At 33.3% G+C, this 27,794-nt stretch overlaps 1 protein-coding gene across 1 annotated transcript in view; it reads right to left on the bottom strand.

The window, feature by feature from the left end:
* The window catches only part of LOC142330165 (protein zwilch-like), a 33,952-nt gene extending 11,577 nt beyond the window's left edge, over positions 1-22,375 (bottom strand). The window contains exons 1-9 of the mRNA XM_075375270.1: positions 21,885-22,375; positions 17,480-17,561; positions 16,859-16,997; positions 10,148-10,376; positions 9,706-9,840; positions 8,650-8,820; positions 5,652-5,826; positions 1,964-2,043; positions 1,148-1,347 (exon numbers count right to left, since the gene is read on the bottom strand). Coding sequence (XP_075231385.1) covers positions 1,148-1,347; positions 1,964-2,043; positions 5,652-5,826; positions 8,650-8,820; positions 9,706-9,840; positions 10,148-10,376; positions 16,859-16,997; positions 17,480-17,561; positions 21,885-22,049 — 1,376 coding nt within the window. The 5' untranslated portion in view covers positions 22,050-22,375. The remainder of the gene's footprint in view (positions 1-1,147; positions 1,348-1,963; positions 2,044-5,651; positions 5,827-8,649; positions 8,821-9,705; positions 9,841-10,147; positions 10,377-16,858; positions 16,998-17,479; positions 17,562-21,884) is intronic.
* Between the last annotated feature and the right edge of the window lie 5,419 nt (positions 22,376-27,794).

Genomic DNA, 27,794 nt, shown 5'->3' on the forward strand with positions numbered 1-27,794 from the left:
CTGAATATGCAATAACCAGCTTTGCAAATTATTTTAGGTAGAAAAAACTTTTCACATAATTAGTAGCACGTAAAAGACACAAGATATTTAAAAAAGGTAACTGGCATTAGAGTAAATATTTTTGTAATGGTGACAGTAAAAGTGTTAAGAAACAACTATTGATAGCAATGGCATAGAATTATATTAAGATTTTATCAACTAAAAAACACAGCTAATTTGATATTTAAGATTTTTTGAATGAGGAAAGGAACTACACTGCTCTTAGTATCTAACAATACAGAATGTAGTTTATAGTACCTCCTGTCCTTTTTCCCTATCATACCATCCCTACCATACATGTAGCCAAGTGACTAAAAAAACCAACAGAGACCTTTTTTTTTTTTAAATTTGTGCTAATTCTGTATGTATAATTTTGGTGTATATATTTGCTACAATAACTCTCAACAATAAAATAATTATTTATGTTTTCCTACAACAATTTTTTAGCTCTTTTTACATTAGTTCACGCTGTAGCACGTAATGAAATTAACATTTTTTTCCAAGCAATGATGGAGTTGGCCTAATGAAAAATAGAAATACATATGAACATTAAAAGAATAATGTCAGTTAATTGAAAATTAAGAGTAACAAATCCAAATCCATTTTCAATAAAGGAGGTGAAAATTTAAAAAGATTATAAATGTACTGAAAGCAAAACACCGGTGAGAAAAGTAATCTAAGTTACAATAATTAAAGATAAAATAAACCAGCTTAAGCAAGCACAAAATAATTTATCCGAGCATCAAACTGTTAATTAAAATGTACAGTAATCTAGAAGTTTTACATTTTCATGGAAGAGAAATAAATCATCACACAAATTTAATATAGCATTAGCCCATATATTCTCACTGTGGATTATTACTGCAGTAATAATAGATAAAAAAAAGATTTAATAAAAATAACTAAAAGCCACTGACTCTTCCATCTAATGTGAACTTTATTCACTTAAGATTTTAGAGTTCTGCAGAATAGAGTGGTGCACAGAAGGTTTGAAGTTTGTAGGAGAGGATATAACGATTTTATTGCACATATTAAAAAAAAACTTAATTCTAGAATAAAACTATTTTAAACAAATGTAATGAAAATAATAATAAAAATTAACAAATACCTTATAAAATTTGGAATGTTTAAAAGCTCTTCTTTAGCAATACCAGACTGAGTAAAAAGTGCTATATAATCATTTTTCAGCTTTTCTATACCAATTTCTATAAGTAATTCAAGTGGTTCTAACATCTGCAGATTAGCAGAAGGATCTGATGAAAGGATTTTCATAGCATCAGATAATTTGGACTTGTTTTGTGTGTTAACCTAAAAAAAATCATAACAGATTAATGTATTACAAAATTAAATATTACACTATCCTACCCTTGACATTTATGGTTGACTGACTGAATGAGTATGTAAAGTAACTATAAAACATTTGCAATTACACATTGCAGTTTACTTAACACACATATCAAATCCTATTTATTGAAAATAGATTTTGTAGCTTTCTTAATTGTAAAAAGTGTTTTTTACAACAAAAAATTTTTTTTAAACAAGTCAAGTTATGTCTTAAACTATATATATTCTGATAAATTAAAAATAAATTATTTACTTACAATTTCATGCACTTATGACCTAATATTAAGGTAACATTTAATTTAGTTCCTTTAATATCTTTCAAGTATTTAAATATGACTGCAGGTTAATTTTTTTGATATATTTGTAACCCTTTACTTATTTCACATGTGAAACCAACCCCCCAGATATATCAATTAATTTATGTAAACTGGTGCATCTCGTGGGAGATTATCTGGCCATGTTAAAAAAATTCTCAATTCTAGTAAATGTCAAAAAAGTGGGATTAATAGTGAAAAGAAAACAGAAACAAGAGCTAAACATTAACCAAAAGAAAAAGCCCAAAAACAATAGAAATACTTACGAATGGTTTAACAGAACATTTTCTAACTTGTTGGAAAGCTATTTTCATAAACACTGCAAGTTCCTCATACGTTGAACATTCTGTGAAAAAAAATCATTTCAAACAATAATAACTTTGACTGATAAAAATGTTAATATTTTGACAGACATATGAGATTTTTTTGTATTTTTTCTACTTTTGAAATATAGACCCCTTTTACTTCAACATACTTAGCTCGTCAGTGCCAGATTATCTAGAACTTCTGCCCGATCAGTTACATCATGTGAACTGAACTCAAATCATGTCCTATGAAAGAGATTTTTAATTTCTAGACAAAATAATTAGGTCAGCGAGGGGGAGATAAGGGGTGTAATACAAATGCTTTTCCATAAATATAATTTTGTTCATAACTCCTGTTCATTATAAATATAATTTTGTTTAGACTCCATAAGTCTAAAAAAAATCTGTCCTCCAATACAATGAAACAATTTTTATGTACTAATAAGCAATTTTACAAAAATAAAAAAAGCTATTTTTATAAATTTGATATGGTGTTTTAATTAAAAGAAAAAAAAACTTAATGTCAAAAAAAGGTTAATTAAAAATATTCAATCACTTTCTATTGTGTCATCACATTTTATGACCATCTGTATTAGATATAGTAACTATCTAATGATAAAAATATTTAGGATTGTTTTTAGATATGCAATAGTTTATTATAAGAAGATTATATTACTGTGTTTATTGGTGTTACGGCCAGTTATGCATAGATCTTTCACAAACAAACAAGCCTCAGAATTTACACAAAAATCTTAAGATTCTGATGAGAGAAAATACAACAGCTCCCAACAAACTCTACATATAATTGTGATAACCAGCTAACCCAATGTGTTATTCCTCACAGAACATTCAATTTAAACAATTATTAATTTCTTCATGTTAAAAAAGTTAAACATTGTAAAAAACAAAGGACTGGACAGGTAAGGCTTAATCTTGCTTTGGTTCACAAACTAGATTTTATTTTTACAAATATAATATTATCAGTCCATAAACTTAACTTCTAATTTTTCCAAACTGTCCAATTCTAACACAGCATGGACTTCTTTAGCTTAAGAAACAGTGCCACCCCTTTGCTTATCTAGTTCAGGATGCCCTGCAACCAAACTCAGTTGTGTTAAGTCAACCTTCCTCATCCTGGTAAAAAGCCATAGTAAGAATAGCAACTCTTTACTTCTTATGACTACTCTTACAACAGTAACCACATCAGAATAATCAATTATTTAATTCAAAGGTTCACTAGGATGGCAGGATCTATGGTATGTCAATTATTCAAAAGAACTGAAATGGAATGTACATCAATTTGACAAAAAAAAAACTTTTCAGAATTGCCATGATAAAAATCAACTGGCATACCAGAGTAATTGGTAACTTTAAACATAATTGGTGGACCTTAAACGCTGCAAAGCAGCATTTAAGGTCTTTGTTTACAATAAAGAAGTTTAATAAATTTGGCTAAAATTTGAATGATCAAGTTTTAGCCATTTCACACAGAATTAGTTAACAATTAAAAATAATTTTAACAAATTTTTCACTTCAAATAAACTTAGATTTTCTTATTTGAATTACACTAGTATCTATTAATAAACCTAAGGGATCAAAGCTTCTGAAAGAATAACAAACAAATAAGTGCCACCAAGTAGTCACAAAATAATAGATTTGTGGCTACATTCAAAAGAAGAAATTGCAAGACATAGTTGGAATCAAATAGTCCAGATCAAGTGTCACCTTACTGTAATAATTATTCAGACATACCTATATACATAAAAATCATATGGTTGATCATCAGCTCAGAAAAATAAAAAAATTCATCTCTAAACAATAATAGAAATATTTTTAACAGTAATTACCAAGATACAAAACAAATCAACACAAGTTTTTGTTATTCAATTGTTACTTATAATAACAACACTTCTAGTATTGTTATACTTCTAGTAACTTATACTCCTTATAGGTAATAGAACATATGCTACCTTCTCTCACTGGTGTATACACGCGCACACATGCATGCATACACACTTATACAGTTGAGTTAATACCAATAATAATTTAGCTTTATAAGTTAACTGCCTAACTTGCATTAGAATAATCAAATTGCAACTTCTGTGCACATACAACTGGCAATGTAACATACCTTTCATATATATAGTAAGGTGAACATTGAAGCTAATTTGCAATTTCTTGGAATTTCAACTAGTTATTCTACAGCGCACTTGCGTGTTAATTTTAATTATTATAAACATAATTACTAATACTTTTATACTCAGCGATAAAAACACCAAATAACTAACTTCACATTTCGTAAGATATTCTACTTGTGCTCTTTTAATAACCCACCACTCACATTTATGTATATAACATAGCAGGCATCATATGAAATTTCAACTTCAAAAGGTAGCATGTAAGAAAATGTTGCTACCAAATGATTGCAATAATTTTAATGATGATATAAAAAGTTTGGATAAAGAGGAATTACACACACTCATCATTAAGTAATATAAGAGAACTAGACAGGGAAAGCACATGCTGTTGGATGGATATAGATGACATGAATAAACCCACCGGGTTGGTCTAGTGGTGAACACACCTTCTCAAATCAGCTGATTTGGAAGTCAAGAGTTCCAGCGTTCAAGTCCTAGTAAAAGCAGTTATTTTTATATGAATTTGAATACTAGATCGTGGATACTGGTATTCTTTGTTGGTTGGGTTTCAATTAACCACACATCTCGGGGATGGTCAAACTGAGACTGTACAAGACTACACTTCATTTACACCCATACATATCTCCATTCATCTGAACGGTAATTCCCAGAGGCTAAACAGGAAAAAGAAAAAAAGATGGCATGAATAAGTGGATATAAAACAGTGCAGCATGGATTGTTAGAAAATGAGATTATAAATAACAGAATTAATTTTTTTAGCTATTATATGTACAAATGAGAAAGAAGATGAAAGGGAATGTGGATGAAACAGTAAAGAAATGAAAAAGTATATTAAGACATGCAAGGCATTATATGGAACAACAGCCTAATTGAATACAAATGTAATGTACTAAATCTTGAAAAATTTTTAAATGTCATTTTTACAAAGGAACACTTAAAATCAAGCAGGCTGATGAAAGAACCGACAATATTTCTTAACAGTACTTATACCTTACCACCACCTTAACAGTACCTTACCACCAATAAAGAGTTTGGCAATTATACTTCAATCGATTACCTCCATAAGTCACAGAATTCCAGGAATAAGTGAGAATGTTCTTTTAGGAAGTCTGAATCTTTTTCTCAATTATATGTTAAGTTTCTCAAGAAAACTGAATTTTGTTACAGCATGTATTTGCACTACAAAGTCATCCATTAGTAATGCTTTCCTCACTTTGTGAAAAATTTTTGACAACCTGAGGGTTAGTGGCATTTAGAAGGAATGGAGTTTTAGTTCGCCTAATCTACGGATAGTATTCCTTTCTCAACATCTATCTTTTACAATACCCTCAAGGATTCCTATCTCATTTACTTTCTGAGAACTGAGACAAACAGTGCTAATTTTTCCACTTTGGTATGCTGGGTAAAACTGGGAACAGATAGGTTATTTATATATTTTATATACTTATAAACAGAGAAAATAATAGTAATAGTTCTAAATTAATAATTACCAGATAAAAGTACCCAAAGTCTACCGGTTAGATCCATCCCAAAAGTTGCACCATTTTTAATGTTTGAAAGTATTTCATTATAACAAACATTTTTATATTCCGTACTCCATTGGTGAGGTGATACTATAACATCAATTATTCTTTCTTCAAGAGTTAATTCCACCTGATTATTGTTCTAAAATAAAAAAACAATAAACAAAGTTTAAAAATGTTCAGCATAATAAAATAAATACAAGGTCTGTAAATAAAGTAATGAGACCAGTTCAGAAAAACTTTTTATTTACAATCCAATTATACATGGAATCTTATCACCTTCGAAATAGTTTCCTTGGGAAATCCCACAATGCTTTAAATGGTTTTTCCACTCTTCATATTAGTGTTGGAACTCAGAAACTGTAATATCCTTCAGCTGGTCGGTTACATTTTTTAAAATGTTTTCTATGCTCCAAAATGGTGTACTTTGAGGTGTGTTTTTAAAATCAGGAATAGGAAAACATCGCAGGGACTCAAGTCAGGTGAATAAGGTGGCCAAAAATTCATTAACTGAGAGTGCAGTGTGACAAGGTGCATTGTCATGATGCAGCATCACGAATCAAATCAAAACCATGCTAATTTGTTTCTTCAGTAGTAATGGCATTGTCCATAAGGAGTTTTTGCCTACAGGACAGACTGTAAATCAATATGTTTACCGAGCAATTCTTGAAAGACTGCAGAAAAGAGTTTCCCGCATAAGATCGGCCATCAAAGACAACTGGATGCTGCATCATGACAATGCACTCTCAATTAATGAGTTTTTGGCAAATAATAACATTCCTGTCGTTCCTCAAACACCTTATTCAGCTGACTTGAGTCCCAGCAACTTGTTCCTGTTCCTGACTTTAAAAACACACCTCAAAGGACACTATTTTAGAACAGTAGAAAACATTTAAAAAAATACTACAACATTTTCAATAACAGCAACTCAATCTGGGTCAAAAATGTACTGTATTTGAAGTGAATTACTCACATTGGTTTAATGATGAAGAAAATAATAGATAGAACAAGCATATAAATTTGTTTATAAATTATATTTTTTTTATCTGTACTATATTAAAAACACTTACAAAACATACCTTTTACCAAACAATATTACAACATAAAAAAAAGGTTAGGTAAAATTACTATTCAGAATTTACAACTGCTTAAAGAATCAGAATTCAGAATTTTGACTCTTTAAGTAGCATTTTCACTATGGAGAATAGCAAAGAAATCCATGTATAAAGTATGGTGCTAAGCAAACCAGAAATTGGATATTTAGTTTATGTTATGTGTTAAGTACAAGGATGAGCAGTGTTATCATACTGGAGTTTCCAGTTGCATGATTTCTACAAGTCTTCTGCAAGAAAACAGCATTAAAAATGTTGAAAGAGAATTTCTTAATAATATTTATTAACTGTTAAATAGTCTGTGGAGTATTCATGACGCATTACTCCATGCTAGAGGTAAAGAAATTTTGGATGAGCACTTTTCATTAAACTTTTGAAATTGTTATATTATTCTTTTATATCTGTAATTCCCATAGTACCATCATCAAATCATCCAAACATATGAAGGTTAGCACTTTGTATTAACACCCACTTACTTTTAAAAAAAAAGAGATCTTGAGTAATAGTCAACTTACAATTAATATTGAACTGATTTACATTAATTTCCCTAACATTTAATACATTCAACAGTCTGACCTTTCCACTGATGTTCACCAGAATTTATTGTTAAGCTTTGACATATGAATTACACCAAATACCATATCTGCCCCCAGACTTAAGTAAATATGATCCTTCTTTTTGGGATGTCTACTAAAACATTTTTTGTCAGTAAGGTGGTGGTAAACTTCGGTCTGAAGTGCTGTTGTTTCAATTCACATGTGGTATGGAAAAGCCACTGGATTGGTCTAGTGATGATCGCGTATTCCCAAATCAATGATCAAGTCAAGATGAAGTCGAGAGTTCCAGCATTCAAGTCCTAGTAAAGCCAGCTATTTTTACACGGATTTGAAAGTATTCAAATCCACGATCTAGTAAGATCGTGGATATCGGTGTTCTTTGGTGGTTGGGTTTCAATTAACCACACATCTCAGGTATGGTCGAACTGAGAATGTACAAGACTACACTTCATTCACACTCATACACATCACCCTCATTCATCCTCTGAAGTATTATCTAAACGGTAGTTATCGGAGGCTAAACAGGGAAAAAAAGAAGGCTTGGTATGGAATACTCAATACTCACTTCCTGTCACAATATGGCAACATTTTTTATTATTCTTCTTCTTGATAACATATCAGAAATATCAGAGTACTATCAAAACATTTGTTCTTGTGCTCTATGTAAGCACATGTATCCAACCTGCACACACTTTTCAATAGTTCAAACAAAACAAGAAAATTTAATGTACATACTCATGAAATTTCAAAGAATAAGTAGAAAAACAGAAATTGCCAAGTATTAACTCATACAATAATTTTCTTTGAACCTATGCATTAAGACATCACACAACAATGATGATAATTTTCTTTGAATTTCACTGTGCGATTGATCAAACATCTAGATTTCATTTCCTAACCACGTAATCAGTTACCACATTTTCAAAAACATTTTATAAATCTTAAATGAATTTTACTTCACAGCTTATTCCTTGTGACTGATTACAGACCTGACTTTAGAAACAGCAGGCCACTGAACTGACCTTAACTCATTTAATTTTGAGTAACTGAGGTAAAAAAAAAATCAATGAAACACGTTCTACAGCTTTCAAATGATTAAAAGATAAGTGTGTATATCTAAAATGGCAAATTTCATGGACATGGAACAAGACATATGCTCAAGTAAATCTTATCCCTATATGCATTGCCAAGCATATAATACATTTGCTTATAGATTCCCACGTATAAAATAAATTTAAATAAAAGATAAAATTCACAATCAAATAATGAAGAAAAATATAACAAAAAATCACTTACAAATATGTTATTACTTGTTGGCAAAGTGACATCAGCTTGGCGATGAGGTAATGGATAAGAATTATTATTTTTCCATTTCAATATTACATCAAATAATTTTTGGATAAGTAATAACTGTTGCCACAATGGATAAAGATCACTAATCTCTTTACCAACAGTAACATTAAATTCCTATAAAAACAAAAATATTTAACATAAAACTCATACATAAAAATTAAAAAATTATTAAACTGGCAGCAGAAATTCTACTTACACATTTTTTTTTGATTTCAAGATAAAATTTACTTCACAACAGGTTGTAACCACAATTATACTTAAGTAAATGGATGTATATCGTTTCAGCTGTCCACATTGATAATGAGCATACATTGAACCTCAACAGAGTTATACTAAACCTATTTCTTATTGCTTTATTTTGTTATTCTTTCTTGAATATTATAATTATTTAATTTTCTATATTTTTCTTTATATTAAAACATCCCAACAGATGTATAAGTGGACAGCATTATCGATGAATACTGTTCAATGAAGCATGAACATGAATGAAAGTTATGTGAACACTAAATTCTGATAATTAAGCGTATGCAGAAACTTTTATAAAATTATGGGGGAAAAAATTACTTTTTTCATTTAAAGTGCATTATTTTAATTGACAGTAGTTTTAGAAACAAATATTAGAGAAACTAAAAATTGATGAAATGCAATCTTTTACACAATCTAATCAAAATTATTCTCAGTTTAAAAATATATGTTAAATTTAAAAATATAAATATATTTATATTTTAATTAAGTTTTCAGTTTAAAAGATATATAAGGGAATGCATAATGTTGTACAAACACATATTGATATATATATATATATATTCATTTATTGTATAAATTATATATTTTGAGTTATAAAACAAAACTTAATTTCATATTTACAGATCAGTAACTAATGGGCAAGTTAAGTAGATCTTTAAGAGATATAAATTATTGTCTTAAAGCTAATAAAAAGTGTTATTTTTATCAATAAATAAAGTACTGTTAATACCTAAATACTGTCAGTTTATTTACCAAAGACATAGAAGCACCAGAGACAGGAATTTCAATGGAAGCCTTGTTCCATATTGCACAAACAAAAACACTACCACTGAAATCTCCAGGCATAAAATGTGAAATGCGGAATTTGCAAGATACTTCAGCAACTACCTGTAAATAATAGATTTAAAAGTAATTATAGCTTATTTGTTAAGTAACAAACACCATCATCCATGACTTAAATTTTGTTGTTAGATAAATTGAATATGACTACTGTTGTTGCCAACAAACAAATACTGATAAAAATAAATGTGCTGTGCAAGTGCTACCTGTTCCAAATTATAAATGGCCCTTATTTAAAAAAACATGTTTTCTATATAAAATACAAGAATTTAAAATGGACACGCATTAATACATAAATTTCTAAATCTCAATAAATAAACTACTAAAATCTCAACACACTTAAAAAGTTATTTACCCTGTTTTTCAGAAAAGTATATGAATCATGTTTGTTTAACATATCTTTTAAAGATGAATCTAATAATTCAGCCTGCATCGCTCCTTCAATTGTAACCCAAGAACGTGAATAAACATTTTCTTTAATTGACAATCCTAGTAAAACAGATTTTTGAAGATCTGTTGAATCCACCAGCATCCAGAGAGGAAGATTTAGTTTTAAGTTAATATTTGAATAATTAAATATTTTTCTGAAAATAAAAAAACAAGTAATTACTTTAAGCAGACAAATAATTAGAAAAGTTGATAAAAATTTAAAATTTGTAGAAGATTTTTTTTTTCTTTGATCTAAAAATGAATAAGAATTACCAATTAGCATGAATTTATTGTTGAAGCAGAAATAAATACAAGGGGTGGCTGAAATATAATGTAATGTTGTTAATAACTTGCAAGTGTAAAGAGGTAGCAAATGAAAAAACATGACATAAAAATACATTTTATTTGCTACAAAAACTTGTATTTATTTTTCAAGATAGTCTCCATTTACAACTACACATTTCTTGCAACAGTGAACCAGTTTTGTGAATCTGTCAATAAAGAAAGCTGGTGGTCTTTCCTTGATCAATAATTTTACCGTGTCCTTCAGTTCATTAGCCATGGTGAAATGAATACCCTTAATATACCACTTTAATTGTGGAAAGATGTGAAAATCACAGAGCAATCAATGATGAGTGAGTATGGAGGGTTTGGAATAAGTTAAAATTTCAACTTCACAAGAGCCTTGCATGTGATGTATGTGGTCAAGCATTATCATGTTGTAGAATTATCAGCTTTGTGGATTGTTGAACACAACACATATATCTCTATGTATCAATAGAATTTAGTCAACCCAGCTTCCAGATAATCACATATGTTTGAAATCCCAGGCACTGTCATTAGAATTTTTTCCAGAAGATTGCGTTTTGAATTTCTTTGATAGTGAACAACAGAGCCGTTATTCACTCTGCCATTTTTTTTCTGGCTTGTAATAATGCAGATGAAATTCATCTCCTGTTACAATGCTGAAAAGGAAGTTATCTTCCTTGGCACAATAATATACCAGAAGCTGTTCACAAGATTCCTTTCAATGTTGTTTGTTCTTTTCTTCGAGTTTGTGTTCCCGCTGTAACAGATTTTATGGTAGCCTACTTGTGTAGTAATGTGTCCTATTCATCTTATCTATATACTTATCTGGTGGTGATGCACAATTGTGTGATATGACAGTTATTTTCAATCAATTCATCCACCTCCTTATGCAAATTGTGATGCGACACATGAACATCTAGGAAGGATTTTAGGGGGACTGAGAGGTCAAAAAATGGTTCCTTATTGGTGTGTCGCTGCAGCCAGTTTTCAGCAACTGTAACAAAAGAAAAAAAAATGGGGGGAAATGAATAGGTTAACCAAGCATGGATGACAAACCTTGTAAGCCTCCAGAACGTCCTAATGCTGGAGAAGGAGGATAGATAAATGAACTGAGTCAAACCTCTAACAAGTTCCCAGAGCACGTTAAGGCAGCCAAATATGGTTTAGCACCCTCTCCCACCCCACCACGAATGAAATATCATCTTTTGATTTCATAGAAAAGGCAGAAGTGATGGAATCTTATCTTTTCATCTAACCATGTAACTTGATATCTTCCAGTGTTTTCATACTCATCCACCACCCAAAAAAAAAAAAAAGACTAAAAATAGAGAGGCTGACAGCCTGGCTTTGGGGATTATGGAGTTGCCCAATCACAGTGTTTTTCAAGGACAGCATAAGGCAATTTCCTACACTCTGTAGGGTAGGATCCTCCAGCTTTTTCTGGAGTGTGGAGCAAAACAACACCCCTAGATGCCAAGTAGGCAAAAGTTAGTATTGGCAGCAAGTGAAACAGTACACAAATATCTTTATTACTAATGGGATGGGGTTTGCACCATTGAACGCTAGGTTTAGGGAGGCCTTGCGCTTTTTCCCTCTGGGTCACATAGTTTACATGTTCACCTAAGCGGTTATAGTAAAATACTACTTCAATTTGACATTTAAAAACATATATTTTTTTAAACTTCATTACTCGATAACCTTTTCTGATTTTTAGTAATCAATTAACCACCTTTAGAAAAAATATGTTCTCAAGAGGCATTTGTTACCGGGATGCAGAAACGTCTTTTCATTATTTCATACAATATCAGGAAAACAACTTTATTTTCTCTCCAGAAAATGAGGAGGACCTTGGTTCTTGTCTACTACAGCATTTTTAAATATTTATCTACTTCTACTATACTTAGCGACCGTGAATCCTGGAAGTTACACACTTGTTCTGACTTAACAGCTTCGTCAAAATCTTACATCCACATTGACGGTTTTTTTTCATTCTTCTTGCGCACTGGAGTTGAACTAGAAGATTGCTGATGGAGCATCATTTATCCTTTACATATATTTACTTTTACATATAGAGTAATACTTACATTATTTTTTATTCTTTTCAATGCATTTCACTATTACAAAATTTAAAGCCAAATTTCTTGAATCAAGGCTTCAAAAAAGGTTGCTTCTTTTAAAATATCTAAATCACATTTTTTGTTTAAACTAGCATAGATTTTCACATTCATAAATTTTTTCTTTAAAGAAATTACAATGGCTTAGCAACCATGAATGTAGAAGATAAATTTTCAAAACGGTTACATATTTTTCAGTGCACATTTTGTGTATTATTTCATCAAACATAATGAAATTTCAACACAATTTTCTATGATAAACCAATCCTCATAATTTATTCCTGCAAAATACAAATGTAAATCACACCAAACTTACTCTGCAGAGATTCTTTAACTAGAAGGATTTTCTTGAACATATCATAGGTGGAATTCCACCTTATAAGACAGTCTCACCGTAAAGTTAATACTGGCTGCTTATTTTGTTTTTGAACTGTCTCCAATTTTTCTGAAGCATGGGGACTTCTTTTAAAGAACACAATTTTTTTAACCATAGCTCTTGTTTCATTAATAATGTCTAAACTGGACTGCATGACCAAATTAAGGCAGTATGCGAAACATGGAATATGCCACCACTGACCACGTGACGCAGTCAACCGGCTGTGATCAGGAGTGTAGAGGGGTCGATATTCTCTGGTGTGATCAGGAGTGTAGAGTGGTCGATATTCTCTGGTGTGATCAGGAGTGTAGAGTGGTCGATATTCTCTGGTGTGATCAGGAGTGTAGAGTGGTCGATATTCTTTGGTGTGTTCCGGAGTGTCACATGGTAGGTGTTTTCCTCTCGATGTCAAGATGTTTAGGAGTTCTGAATCCCTTGGCCTATAGTTATGCTGGAGGGCTTTGTAAAATGTGCTTCAGTTTACTTACCTTTTGGTTATTGGAGGAGGGTCTTGTCCATCCGCTACTTGGCCCAGTTTCAGTACAACCGGTTAGTGGTTTGTACTGAGCTCCTTGATAGTTTCAATCGCATATGGGACTGGTACAATTCTCAGAATCGTGATGTAGAGCACATCTGTTCTCGACCGATCACTTGCTTGGATAAAACTGGGTCCTAAAATGATTAGCCCAGTGCCTGCTCATACAGAAACATAGCACTAGCATTTACTATATTACTATTCCAAGATGCATACTTGGAAATGAACGCTATTGGATACAATGGACCCATCATAATTCTTTGCACAGCATCCAGATCCCTGCTGGGTACCACCAAGTTTAGCCTGTAATATGGAGAAATCAGTCTGTGTACCATGATCAGATGCTGCACATGTACACAGGTCTGTTCCACTAAATCAGTTTGATATAGAATTGTGTGTGCATTATTCTCAAGTGGACGAGGATAGTGATTCCTCTGCTGGCGGGATATCCAAGTAGCTTTATCCTGTCAATCTGTAGAAAAAACAGTTTCAAAGGTTCAGTGATTTGTCTGGCTTTAGGTGCATCTCCGCTAGCAATATTACGCCGATATCCAATGAGATAGATAGCTCCTGTCTTGTCTGTGACTGCGTGGGTGTTCCACTCCATGCCAGGATAGTAAGCTCATCAGGCATTCTACCATCAACTGGAGGAGGTCCTTAAGGGATTCCGCCTGTAAGAGGCAGAACTGCCAAAATATCAAGCAATAAGTCCTTCAGGGATACCCTCAATAAAAAGTCATCCCGGCACTATCACCCGTTGGCATGACCTCAGGCTTTTTGCCATTGGCATGGCTTGGGATTTTTGATGGTGCCTTTTGTGGCCGCGTAGCCTCAGGAGCTTTGCCAGGGTTACCAGCGGGCGGAGACCACAGTCTCACCTTGCTGGGCTCTCCCCCTGGCTCAGTGATCTTCTTCTCCTGCGGTGGATCAGGTTTTGTTTTTATGGACTTCCATCACTTCCGTGGTTGGAGATTTCTGTGATGCACAGGGTGCTGGAATACTTCCCACAGCCGTCAAACCCATAGGCTGCAGTTCTTGCGGTCAGGTGGCCTTCACAACGCAGATGATCCATGCCCAGATACAGCCATCGATTTCTATGGGTTTCGAGACATTCTTTAGTCGGGCCAGCTGCACTTTATAGCAAGGACAGCCCCTGTAATTCACGGGGTGTGGCCCCTTGCAATCTGCACACAAGGCAGGATCCTCCTGGGTCTTAACCCATGATGCTGTGTCAAACTCTCATCCACATTTCACACAGAGTTGTCTTCTGAGGCAGGAATTTGTGAAATGCCCAAATTTCTGATATCTGAAACTGGGGAAGTCCCCTTGTGGCATGTACAATGTTACCTTTACTTTACAAAAGTAAAGGTTACCCAGCTCATATATACTCCTGACAGTCACTGTTCACTTTAAAGCAATAAGGCAGGTAGAAGCTCCCTACCATCCCTCGTGGTTAGTTTCCTGACCAACACCACCTCGTATTGGAAGGAGAATTCCTCTCTGATCTTCTTGCAGATCACTCCAAAAGGGAGTGCCCTGCCAGATGACCTTCAGTTTCTTGTCCTTAGGGAGCCAATAGATGTGAAAGGTGATTTTCTTTGAGTGCAGAAAGCTCTGCACTTCCATAATTCGCCGCTTGCCTGCAACCTAACTGAAAACCCGATTCTTTTGGCTGCCACGCGTCCTCTAAGGATTGAAAGTGCCTCTGTAAGTGCGGGCCACACCCTAGGCATCCTGACCCTTGTTGGGGATGACACCTGACTTGTGATGATCCTGGTCGTCACACCATCCCCTCCATTCCATTAGGTATGCCATCTGGTAAAACCAGATGGCTTTACCAGAGGTCGTCTTTCAGACCCTTTAAACTGATAACACATCACAGTCATCAATTTGGCCTGTTAGGATGCTACCAATGCAAATGTCTTGGGAGACACTTCCATCAGTGCACACAACTTACACTGCTTTCCTATGATTTCTTCCAACCATGATCACCCACCATAACTTACACCCTCTATTAAATTAGCTGATTTGCAGAAGCACGATCCCTGCACTTTCCTCTAACCCTGAGGTTTTACACAAAAACTATTCCATATCTAACTTCAATTAGACTATGCACTAAGATCATTACTTGACTAGTCTTTTAAACACCAAAAACACTATTCTCATACCAACAAAACAAATATTAAGGGACACAACGATAAGTATGTCCTACAATTAAATTTACTTCAAAGTCCTCTTAATTTAGTCAAAAACCAAGTAAAAAATTCATAAATAATTAATTTCTAATAAAAATATACCCTATTTCTCTCTGCTCTGGTCCACTTTCAGAGCCAAGGTCAATGCCTACACTTTCCCACACCACAGCTACCTCACAGAGTTCTCAACACACCCGTTCTCTTCCTAACAGCAAATATCTCACCTAACTAGTGCTCGATGCCAAAACACCTATATTGGCAAAGTAAGCACCATGAAGCAGGCCCACAGCCAGCAGGATTGTTATTTTACCTGCACATCCATAACAGCATCAGAGCCCCTCAGCTATCCTGCACAGGGTTAAGAATATCAGGAACCCAATAACTATGTTCCATTCCTTTTCGGTTTACCAGTTAACTTGTAGATCAAAATCAGAATTGATCCTCACAAGCTGTCTAACCACTTTGGAACATTAAGCTTTGTACCCGAGGCAGACATATAAGACATGATGCGCATCATCAATGGTCTTACACTCCAGATGCAAGCCTGAATTAATCAAACAAAATTTGGCCAAACTATCTCAAAAAGCACAATGTCCAGAAAGAAACTGTAATATGCCGGTTGGGGGAAATCCACAGAATAGCCTGCATATTTTTCACGTCAGGAAAAATACCATTCATGTAAGGGTCAACCTCCATGGTTGCAGGTGCCACATCTATACAATCTAAAAAAGTAGTTGATGCTGCACTCGCCGAGTATGGCCACCAACAATGCTCTTGCAGTACTGGGCTTTTGTTAATAATGGCCAGCATGTGGTGGGGACCATGCCACTGTGGTGGAATGTTGGCAGTTAGCTGGTTTGGTGGGAGAGGCACTTGTGCAGGCACGCAGGTGTACTGTAACTCTCGCTGACATCTGAAGGGTTAGTATTGCACTTGCCGGTAAGAATCACTACACATGTGACAACAATATAAATATGGTTCTGATTTAAAAAAAAATTAATAACTGTGTAATTTAAGTTCTTTAAAACTGATCTAACAGAAAAGAAAAAACTATTTAAACACCCAGTTACTATTTAAAACTCTATTTCTAAAAAAAAGCAATACTTACAAAGCACTACATGCTGAAATAGGATAATGTGAATCTTTTTCAAGAACTATATTCGGTTCATTTATTGTAAAATCATCTAATTTGAATTCATCAGATGGACTGAAAGGACATTCTAATGGTTGACCAGTTATATCACCATCTATTCAATAATACAAAATAAACACATTACTCAAAATAATATTAAAACATGAAAACTTCTTAAAAAGTATTGTTAATCAAAACATGAAATAAAATTTATTTCAAATATTTAATAATGAACTTGTTTTCAGGATTGATCTAACAAATGGAGTTGAAACTGCAATTCAAAAACAGGCAGAAATAGTTATTTTAAAATATTACCTGCAAACAAATTCTTTCAGGAAGCTTAATTTTGGAATACATTAACTGACAGTATTATTTTGGAATACATTAACTGACACTTTGTACTTAATAAATTGAGTATATAAAATGTGCACTTCAGTCATCCCTCAAGGCTAACTGTTGAAAGTAGTTGGCAACAAAAACCAACGGATACGGTCTCTTTATATTTTTTTACTTATTAAATTAATACTTTAAATGAGTAATCCAGTATGTGGTAAATACTTTTCTAATTATTAACAAAATAAAACGTAAAATGTTTACCATAAGAAGTAACATTTACTGCACTAACATCCTTCATCATTTTAGCAGTTTCATCCAAGCCTTCAAAAATTTCATCCAAGACCTGGAAAAAATTAAATAAGTTGTAATAAAGACCAAAAAATGAATAAACTCAAATAATGAAACTAGATAAAAAAATAAGCTCATCCTTAACATTTATTTACAAAAAAAAAAAACTAAGTAAAATTGTAGTAAGACTATAACGTCATATGTTAATCCAAAAACCTGGATTATTATATTTTTTTTATATTTTTATACTATGCAAAAGTAAACAGTGATACTCTATTCTGAAATGTATAACAGTTATACAATTCAAATTTTCAGTTACACAGACAAAAAGTAACTTCCTTTCAACTTCCAGGTTACTGATGTAGTTGCACAAATGTTCAATAAAATCTCACAAACCATTGGTCTAATCTAAATAATTATTTTACTGTTCTTACAGAATGTGGAGAAAAATTTTGGTCATACATATGTCTATGTAAATCACAATTTGAAGGGCGGGGCAGGCCATCTTAAATATAGAACATAGTTAATAACATAATTTCTTTTATTGTGATATTTTAAGTTGTAGGCTAATTCACACTGTCAGAGTTAACTGCATGGTTCTGAATGAAATGTAATCAGATTATTATTTTTTTAATCAACTAATCCATTCAGTATGTATTGGAGGTTTCATATCTTTTTGTACTTAAACAAATGACACATAACAAGTGAGTGATATGTACATGTATTTACATAAGACTGAAATTTCATCTGTTCATTGCTAAGAATACATTTTTTCAAAATTTTGCTTCATGAACAGAATCAACACAAACAAATCATTTACTTATGTATTCATATGTTTGTATACGCAGTATATGTTTATATAACAGCTTACATCAGGAGTGTAGCTAGGCTGGTATACTGACAGTTATTTTAATTATTTCAGATTCTGACAAGCATGAGATTGGCAAGGATGAGTTAATAAAAAGACCTACAACAATCAAATACAAATGTAATACATAATGATCAGTACCAATCTGAGATGCAAATGGTACTGTTGAGATCAGAGATAAAATCCAAGTGAGTATGGATGGCCGGTAGTACAAAAAAAATAAACAATCATGTATTTCTATTTTTACTTTAACAAAATTTTTTAAATTAATTAATAGATTACAGTATCAAAATAAAAAACCATAAATAGTAAAATAAAACCAAGCAGTACTAATAGTTGCAACCTGATTTACAGATATAACTTTATCAATATTGTGATGCTGTAGAAAATACTTCCCATGGAGAAAAATCTGATTTTTCAAACTACCTTACTGATATGGGGATGAAAAAGTGTCATTGCTTCAGGCACCTTCCTGGGCCATTTCCGACAGAATGGAAGTCCTTTTTCAGTAATTACTATACTTCTGTAATGAGATCCAGTCCTCAACAGATCTTGGTTGTGTTACTCTTCCATGTTAGATTGTGTTACTGCCAACCATGCATGCATGTTACTTTCTCAAAAGGGAACTTCAGGAACCAGTTATCTGTGGGAAACTGGTTTGCATTATTAGAAGCATCTCACAGAAAGAATTAAGACACATGAGAATTCAAAAAATCATATTAATTCTATTGTGGTATATGAGCAATGGAGAAATCATGGTGCTGTAGATGAGATTTTAATTAAAAAATTAAAAAATGAGCGGAACTTTTGGGGAAATGTTTTAAAAAAGAGTTACTGATGACTCATTCATGTTAGCCATGTGTAATTTTCCATTCTACGGAAAGTGCAAATATGGATTACTCAAACAAAGGAAATTTTCTTTCAATTATTGAACTTCTCTCTAAATATGACTCTATTTTAGAAAAGCCTCATGACTCTGTAAATTACTTGAGCCCTGCTATTCAAAATGAGGTAATATCTTTAACAGTTAGTGATTTTCTGAATGAAATTGTTAACAGAAATTTGGTCCCAAATTTTTTTCAATAATTATGAACTCAACGAAAGATGTAGGTAAGACTGATCAGTTGAGTAAATTTTTCTGTTGTTTTCAAAAATTGAAAATTTTGTGAAATAAAGATATATGATTGATTCATTTACTTCTTTTACAGCAGTTAAAGATCAGACAGCTTCTGGACTTGCAAAACAAATCATCAAATCTGTTAAGGAAAAAGGTCTACATATAATGAAATGCAAAGGTCAAGGAATTGATGGAGCTGTTTATAGCTTTTTGGACTTAGCATTGTTCAATGGGAAAATTTGAGAGCTTGTTCAGAATCAGAATCAATTGTTACTTTGAAAACCCCTAATCCACTGGGCAGGAAGGTAAACTGCTGTGCATTATATTAAAGAAAGATTCACTGATGTTTTGAAAGTTTTATCGCTTGTAATATTGAATAGCAAACATATGAAGGAAAGAATGAAGTTGTTAGCCTAAAGAAAGCACTCAAATCCTTCAGTTTTGGTAATTCAGTGTAAAATTTTACAAAACAATATTGTCTATTGCTTCTGCTTATAGTGATAAGCAGAATCTCTAGATATAAATGCTGCCTATTACCTTTTGGGTAATGCTCTTTTAGACATAAATGACCTTCAAGGATTTTTCACTTTATTAGCTGAAGAGGCAAGCAAAATCTGCTCAAAATGGAAAATATCAGCTCGAAGTATCCAAACACGAGTCACTAAGATGAAAAGTCACCTTGATGAAATTTGTAGAGTCAAAAACTTGCTGACCCAAAATCAAGTTTTAGGGTGGCAATATATAATCCCGTCATTGATATTATATTGCTCAAAGCTAGAAAACCAATTCAAAAACAAGAAGTTGGTAGTAGACACACATATTTTTAATTTAAAAACCCCTTCTTTCTGGCTTCTACTAATAAACTTAAAAAGAAGCTGGAAAATTTGCAGAAACCTTTTCTGATGACATAACACCTTTGTTTTGACCAATATTGTCAGTTAGAAGTTCCTTCAGATCTAAAATTAAAAACATGAATGATGTAAAACAGCTTGCTAATCTACTGTTGACTGAATATAGTTCTTTGACATCTAACTATCCTGATGTATGAACTGCTTGCTGAATGTACTTAACTGTTCCTGCTACAGAGGCCAAACCTGAAAGATCATTTTTTAAACTAAAACTGATCAAACAGTAACTTAGAAGTTCTATCACTCAAAATCACCTAAGTGGTTTGGCTTTATTGCCAGAAGAAAATGAAAGGACATGACAGATTAACATCGATAAAGTTTATATCTTTGAAGATATGAAATCAAAAAAGATAATCCTCAAATCTCAAGTTTAATCAATGTTTTTACTGTTGAATAAATAACTTATTTTCCTGATATCACGAAAATTTGTACACTTTAAACTTTGTTAAATTACAGCCTTTTTTAAATTGTACTTTAAACATTTCTTTTAAGTTTATGATAATGCCTTGTTTAACATCAGTGAGCTTACTCACTGAAGATGCTTAAAAAATAATTTCAATGGTAAAAAATTCCTATGAAAGAACTTTCATGGGTACTTTTAAAATGGATCCATATCCCTGTTGAAGAAATAGATTTTTGCAGTTTACTACACAAGCATATTAATAAATTTGCAAATAACCAATATTATTTGCTAACATTCAGCATATGACTGCTAGTTCATGTTCTTAAAATTATAGGGTTTTCAGGATATATTTTGACTAAACAAAATGTATTCTGAATTATTCTCTTTGAAAAGAAAATTTTCTTGTTGAATCAGGTGATTATCGACAAATAAGTGACTTCTGGATAGGCTTTTACTCAGTTCAGTAAATAAAACAAAATACCTCACCTAGTATCCAGCTCAAAATTACAACTTAAGGTATGTAATATAATTTTTTAATTATAAAGAAAATTTAAAACAGATACCTGTACAATGAAGAAGTTTCAAATTTTCTGTAGTGAAAATTTTTCTTGTATGATCAAATTTTCAACTTGTCTACCTCCTACATAGTAAGGCACTTGCCTTACTACCACTTAGTAGCAATAATCCACATGTACATAATAATCATTAATTTAATTTTGAAATTACATAAGAAAACATAACATTTATTATTATATCACTCAAAGTTCTTTCAGGTATATACTACTGACAAATAATCAAAACAAATCATGATTATCAGATTGTTTTTGCACTCTTCTACAAGTACTATTTTCACAGCAACTAGGTGAAAATATCAATATTAACTTTTTTACAATATTACTAGTCAAATAACAGCATGCAAGGCTCTGGCTATAGTTTATTCAAACTACGGAACGGAAGTTCCGTAGTTTGGTTCTAATGTCAATATTATTATGGTGCTGTATAATTATTAAGAATTAAAATCAACAGAAACACACATGAAGGTATATTAATATAATATAAACAATGAATAATCGTATACTTACTGTCTTGTACAACAGAATGATATCACTGTTTTGGTTTTCATCAGTTAAAAAGCATGACAAATAACATGGCTGTTTACAAATTTTAACGGTCACATTATCCTCAATCACTTTTTGGGAAAAATTTTTTAACTGTTTAACAGTATTAAAATTGCAGTCATCAATCATAGTAAAAAAATTAAATTAAAAAAAAAATCACTTAATATAACCAACCTAACCAAAACACTCAACCACGAACTTGCAAGTGAATGGCGGGAAGAAGTTGCTTTAACGTAGCCAACATAAGAAATAAAAATATTGTGTCAAAATTGATCAAATTAATAGAAATCTACGGAAATATAGATTTAACAGTATCTTATAATGGTAAACGCAAGAAGATGAATCTCGGTTACCGATTGGGATGTGCTAGTCAGCTAGAAAAATTGATACAGTCCAACTCCATACGGAAAAAGAAAATGAAGAATCTCCACAACTTAGATTCTTAATCCATAGTCGGTTCTGCCGCATTCTGTAATATAAAATGCGACAGAACCGACTAAGCGATTAGAAGGGGTCAATGCTTGGGCGGTGGCAGGGGTAGGCAGGTGACGTGATCTCCCTCTGTTCCGTCGGTGATCCAATTTCAGTGGCCAACATGGTTTGTATCTGAGCACATTCTGGCTTTGATACATGCGCGTATTTTGAAAATAACTGATCTGTGATCGCGATAAAAACAGCTTACAGGCGACGGTTCAATATTCCGCGCAACAATGCCTAATGCGAAGACAATTTGGTCCTGGCAGTTGAAGGAAACTGGTAGTACACAAAGAAGAGATACAAATAGCCAAACATGTCATCACAATACCAGAAAATGTGCAGCTGGTGAGAGCAGTAATCGCCAAGACGTTCTATTCGATGGCATGCTGTTGCCATGGGGATGTTAGACCGCAGTTTGAGCAGGATTCTGCATTTCGATTTGAATTTCCAACCTTCAAAATAATGATATCTCAAGGATTGAGCACAGCACACCACTCCAAATGCCAAAACGTGTGTGAGTAAATGCTTGCACAGATTACTCAAGAGGCAGTTTTCTTCAGTAGTGACCAGGCACATCTCAGTGGGGCTGTGAATCAACAAAATGTGTGAACAAGCTGTACAAAGCTTCAGAGATTGTCTCCAATAGTGTGTTGCTGCCATCTTGAATACATTATTTTCAAAACTTAATGATTATTAAACAGTATGTACCACTAATTTAGAAAATAAAAACAATTTTTCTTTTTATGCCTCACTTTACTATTTTTTAACTCCTCAAAACTGCTTAACTGGCAGTTCTGCTGCACCTGTTTAATAATAATTAGTTAGGCAACTGCCTACAGACGCTATGGACAACTCCTTCCACAAAGGTAGCATACTGGACTCTCCATAAAACTAGACCTCTGGTCCTAGTTTACATAGAAAGGTGTTAATAGAACCAGAAGTTTTATATTACTATTAACGTCTAAAACTATACTTCAGAGGAGCTGCTTCAGTCATACCTTATCAACTGTAAACAGGCAATTGAAATTTGTACAAGGAAGTACCATCAGTCTCTTATTAATAAACAGTTTCAAAAATTTTGATTGCTGTCTTTGCAGAAGACACAACTATATCTATCCAAAAATAATAATTAATTAAATGACTTAAGAATTTCATGTTAATTCTGGATGGTTTGTAAGCATCTGACTTTAAAAATGAATAGAACAGTTACACTAATTCTTAAACATTGCTGTGGATCATACTGGCAAAAAAAAATTCTTGTACCCAATTAAGTCCATTTTCTGAACCATTCATCTGCATATCTGACTCTGAGGTAAAGCACTATTAATGACTGAGATTACAAGCGGTCTGTAATCACTTCTAAAGTTTTTGGAAATGCACTAGATAAGACGTGGGAGTAAGGTTGCTGAGCATAGGGACAGATTGATGCACAGATGTGTATGAACCATTGTTCAATAGGTAGATACCTAAGCTCTGCCTCAGTCAATCAACTATACTGCCTCGGGATGAACATTATGTTGAGCCCCAAGAATGGTGTTGGGTCTTGAAATCACCAGTTACTAGGTCAGATATGGGAAAATAGACTAGATAGATCTCATTAATATCAGAGTTTGGAGAAAAATATGTCACAGATGTTCATTTGTAAAGGCACCATTATCTTCACTGCAACTGTAGGTATGTTTGTAGCTAGCAGAATATGGGTGGCTATTATATGATATCCCTCAGGAAAAAAGTTACACCCTTACGTCACCTGCCCTCAGTTTGACAGTCACGTCTTTTGCAGATGTATCTAAGAAAAGATACATCATCCTGGGGTTGGAGATAAGTCTCCTGCAGATACAGTATTAAAAGATTTTCTTCCTTAATGAGGATTTCAATATTCTCATGGCAGGAATGGAGACTGCAAAAATTCCACTGAATAATATTTGTAGCCATAAATACTCTTTTCCTACTCTGCATGCAGATTATCATATATTATCCGGTTTATCTTTTTACTATTGATAACCTTTAAAAATTGCTTCACCTCTTCAGCCTCCACATCTTCGAGATGGTGGTGAGAACTTGGAAGCCTGGAAACATCTTATGTCTTCACAGGCTGCTCCTGGCTTGGCCAAACGAAGAGTAATGTTGACTGTAGCCTCAGTTCTTCTGTTTGTGGCACCAACCTTGGGCAGGACAGTTAACATCTTGCGAAATTTCAACAGGCTTCAGAGGATCTACCAGAGAGCATTCCTAGAAGTTGTTAAGGGTTATAGGACACTTTCATATGATGCCACGTGTGTTCTTTCTGGAGATCCCCTGGTGGACTTACTCATCTCGGAGTGAGTAAGGCAGATTGTCTGTTATGACGATGGAGTGAGAGCTGGAGGACTACTGTTAAAACAAGCTGGTACAGAAGACTTATCCCTGACCTGGGGAAAGGAAATGGCTCACTAGGGAACATGAAGAATTAAATTAACATCTGACACAGGTCATGTCTGGACATGGCAATTTCAAGGGGTACCTGTATAGAATAGGCAGAAGGGAATTGCCAACGTGTTATGTACCATCACAAGCAAGATTCAGCAGCGCTGACTGTGTTCCATTGCCAGAAACTGCAAAACTCTCGGGTCAGGGCAGGAGTCGTTGACCTAACACCAGAAGAATTGCAGATTATATGCTGGCTTCAGTGACAAATTGGAGAGCCGTTGACAGTTTGGCAAGGACGATTTTGAGGGAAAAAGATGATGAAGAACGTCAATGAGGATTTTAGTTTAGGACAGGGCAGACAGCCTCATCAACTGGGAGGCATGCTGAGGTGTGTTGGCTATGAAGATCAGCCATGGACTCCTGGAGTATCAAATGACCAAGTCACACCTGCTGGTGTGGCTGCTAAGGAGGCTCAGAAATGACATAATCGAGCCTGGTTCCCCCTCCCTTAGTTAGAGGCAGGCGAGAAAATGTACAGACCGAGTTCTGATCCTTGGGGAGGCCCAGGAACAACATAGTCAGGCCTGGTTAACCCCTCCCTGATGATTTGAGAAGGTGTTGGTCACAAAAGATTCAACTGGTGAGCCGAACTGGAGGCTTGTTTGAGTTTGAAGGACACTCCCCTGGGGTGAGCTTACTTCATCGTATGTCTGGTCAAGGGGAGTAGGGGAAAAAAAAGATGGCACATCAATACCGTTCTCTTTTCTCATGATCGTCTGCACAGGTAAAACAGTCTGCGGTGATAGCTCTTCAGATATTTCTGATAAATTAATATCAGCAAAGATGTCAGAAGATCTTAATATCAGCAAAGATGTCAGAAGATCACTCCCTTGCTGGAATTCAGTGTATTATAGGGCTTCACTATTACCTCACCCTTTCCCATATTTCCAGCTTGGAGCTTCCAACTCTTGCTCTTTACTATTAACCACAATCAGAAGGGCCCCACTCCCAGACTTTTTGATGGATTTCAGTGAGCCACAATCTGCTACTACACGCTTATTTATAATTAAAGGAGAAACGTTAATAAAGGATCTACTTTCCTCTTTATATGTAACTGCAAGGAAACAGATGTTAGGAAATATATATACTACTGCTTTTTACACACACATACATATATATACTACTAGTGTTCCCATGCGCTATATGGTTACTTGTCTTTCCCACTGTGGTCAATTTTATTTTATATTTATTAGTCAAGTAACTGAAGGCAGGTGAGACAGTTACGTTACACAGACAGTAACAGCGATAATGGCAGTGTTGGTTGTATACCATTGCACTCCTTAAAAAATGAAAAAAAAAACCTCAAAAATTATTTTTAAATATATATCTGAAGAATATTAATTACAAGTCCAAAAAAATAGAGGTGCCTGTTGTGGCTTTGCCCGTGATGTATGGTTACTTACATTTCACATCGCGGTTTGGGGATATCTAGCTGGTCATGGTTTGCTTCGTTCACCCTTCCTGTCTAGCCAGAGGGCTCTGCCCCTTGGACCCCGCTGTTCATTAAATTCATGCTTGTGAGAATAATGATAATTGAAAATTAAAGCCTGTTCAATTTATAAAAAATATCAGTATATTGCAATTTCTTTACAGTAACAGTTTGGTCAGTACAGGACCAAAAACTTTGTATGATCTAAGAATGCGAATTTCACAAGAGTCGGCTTACATATTAAAAATATTAGTTTTAACTGGTTTACCAGTACTCTGTGAGGATAAAAATGCATTTTGCCAGGTTTTTAGTGTTAAACAGCATAAAAAGAGTGAAAAATTGTTTTTTATTTTAGTCAAGTAACCGGAGGGAGGTGCAGCCAGTCACAATGCACATATAGTAACAGTGGCTGCCATGTTGTACCCTTACAAAATCAAAATTGGTTTTTTAAATATTTATCTGATGAGTATTTGCAATCATTGTTCAAATCTTTACTCTTTTTCCGTACTTTTCAAGGTTGAATGTCTAAAAAAATCTCTAAGTTGGTTCTTAGATATTTACTTGGAAAATACACACACCAAAACTCAAGTTGATGCCTTCATTTGTCACTGAAACATTAAAAAACAAAATAGTAAATCTCATTGTTACTGCATTTTATTTAACCCTTTAAACTCTGAATTTCAGTCCTTTCTTAGTGTTTGCTTACACCTTAAGAACATGTATAGAAATTTTCATCAATTTAACTTCAGGAGTTTTTGCTGGGCATTGATGAAACAGTCACGTCGGACAGGAAAAGTTGCTTTATAGGTACAGGTATACAAAACATGTTATGAGTAATTCACACTCAACGCCCAGTAAAAACTACTGAAAATAAAATTATATAAGCTTGTATACATGTTTTTTTTAAGGTGTTAAGTGGAAACTAAGAAAGGATTTTTTTAAATTCAAGTTAATGGTTTAAAATGGAATAATGAAATTTACTACTTTTTTAATTTCTTGGTAACAAATGAAGATATATCTTGATTTTTAATGTGTGTAATCTTCATAAGAATATCTAAAAACTAATTTCTAGATTTTTTGAAATTCTTATTTTAAAGGTAAAAATAATAATTTTTGAATTTTTTCTTGAAAGCAGGTTATTTTTTTTATTTCTTAGTAACGAATGACAATATCAACTTTATTTTTGTTTTGTGCAATCCTCATGAAAATATCTAAAAACTATTTCTAGATTTTTTGAAATTAGACCTTGAAAGGAGTGAAAACAAAATAAACTTTTTTAACAATAACTGCAAATTTTCCAAATTTCCAACTTTATTAAAGCAAATATTCAGTAGATTTGGGTTTGAAAATACTCATCAGCTTTTTTTATGAAGTGTGATTTTTTAAAGGATGTGAAAGTATATGGTGGCTCAACAGTACTGTTACTGCACATGTAACACCTCTTGCTGGTTACTTTACTAAAAAATATTTTTAAAAGAATTGAATCCTTTGTGGATTTA

Source organism: Lycorma delicatula, chromosome 9, assembly GCF_047948215.1.
Source record: "Lycorma delicatula isolate Av1 chromosome 9, ASM4794821v1, whole genome shotgun sequence".
In the NCBI taxonomy this organism is placed as follows: domain Eukaryota; kingdom Metazoa; phylum Arthropoda; class Insecta; order Hemiptera; family Fulgoridae; genus Lycorma; species Lycorma delicatula.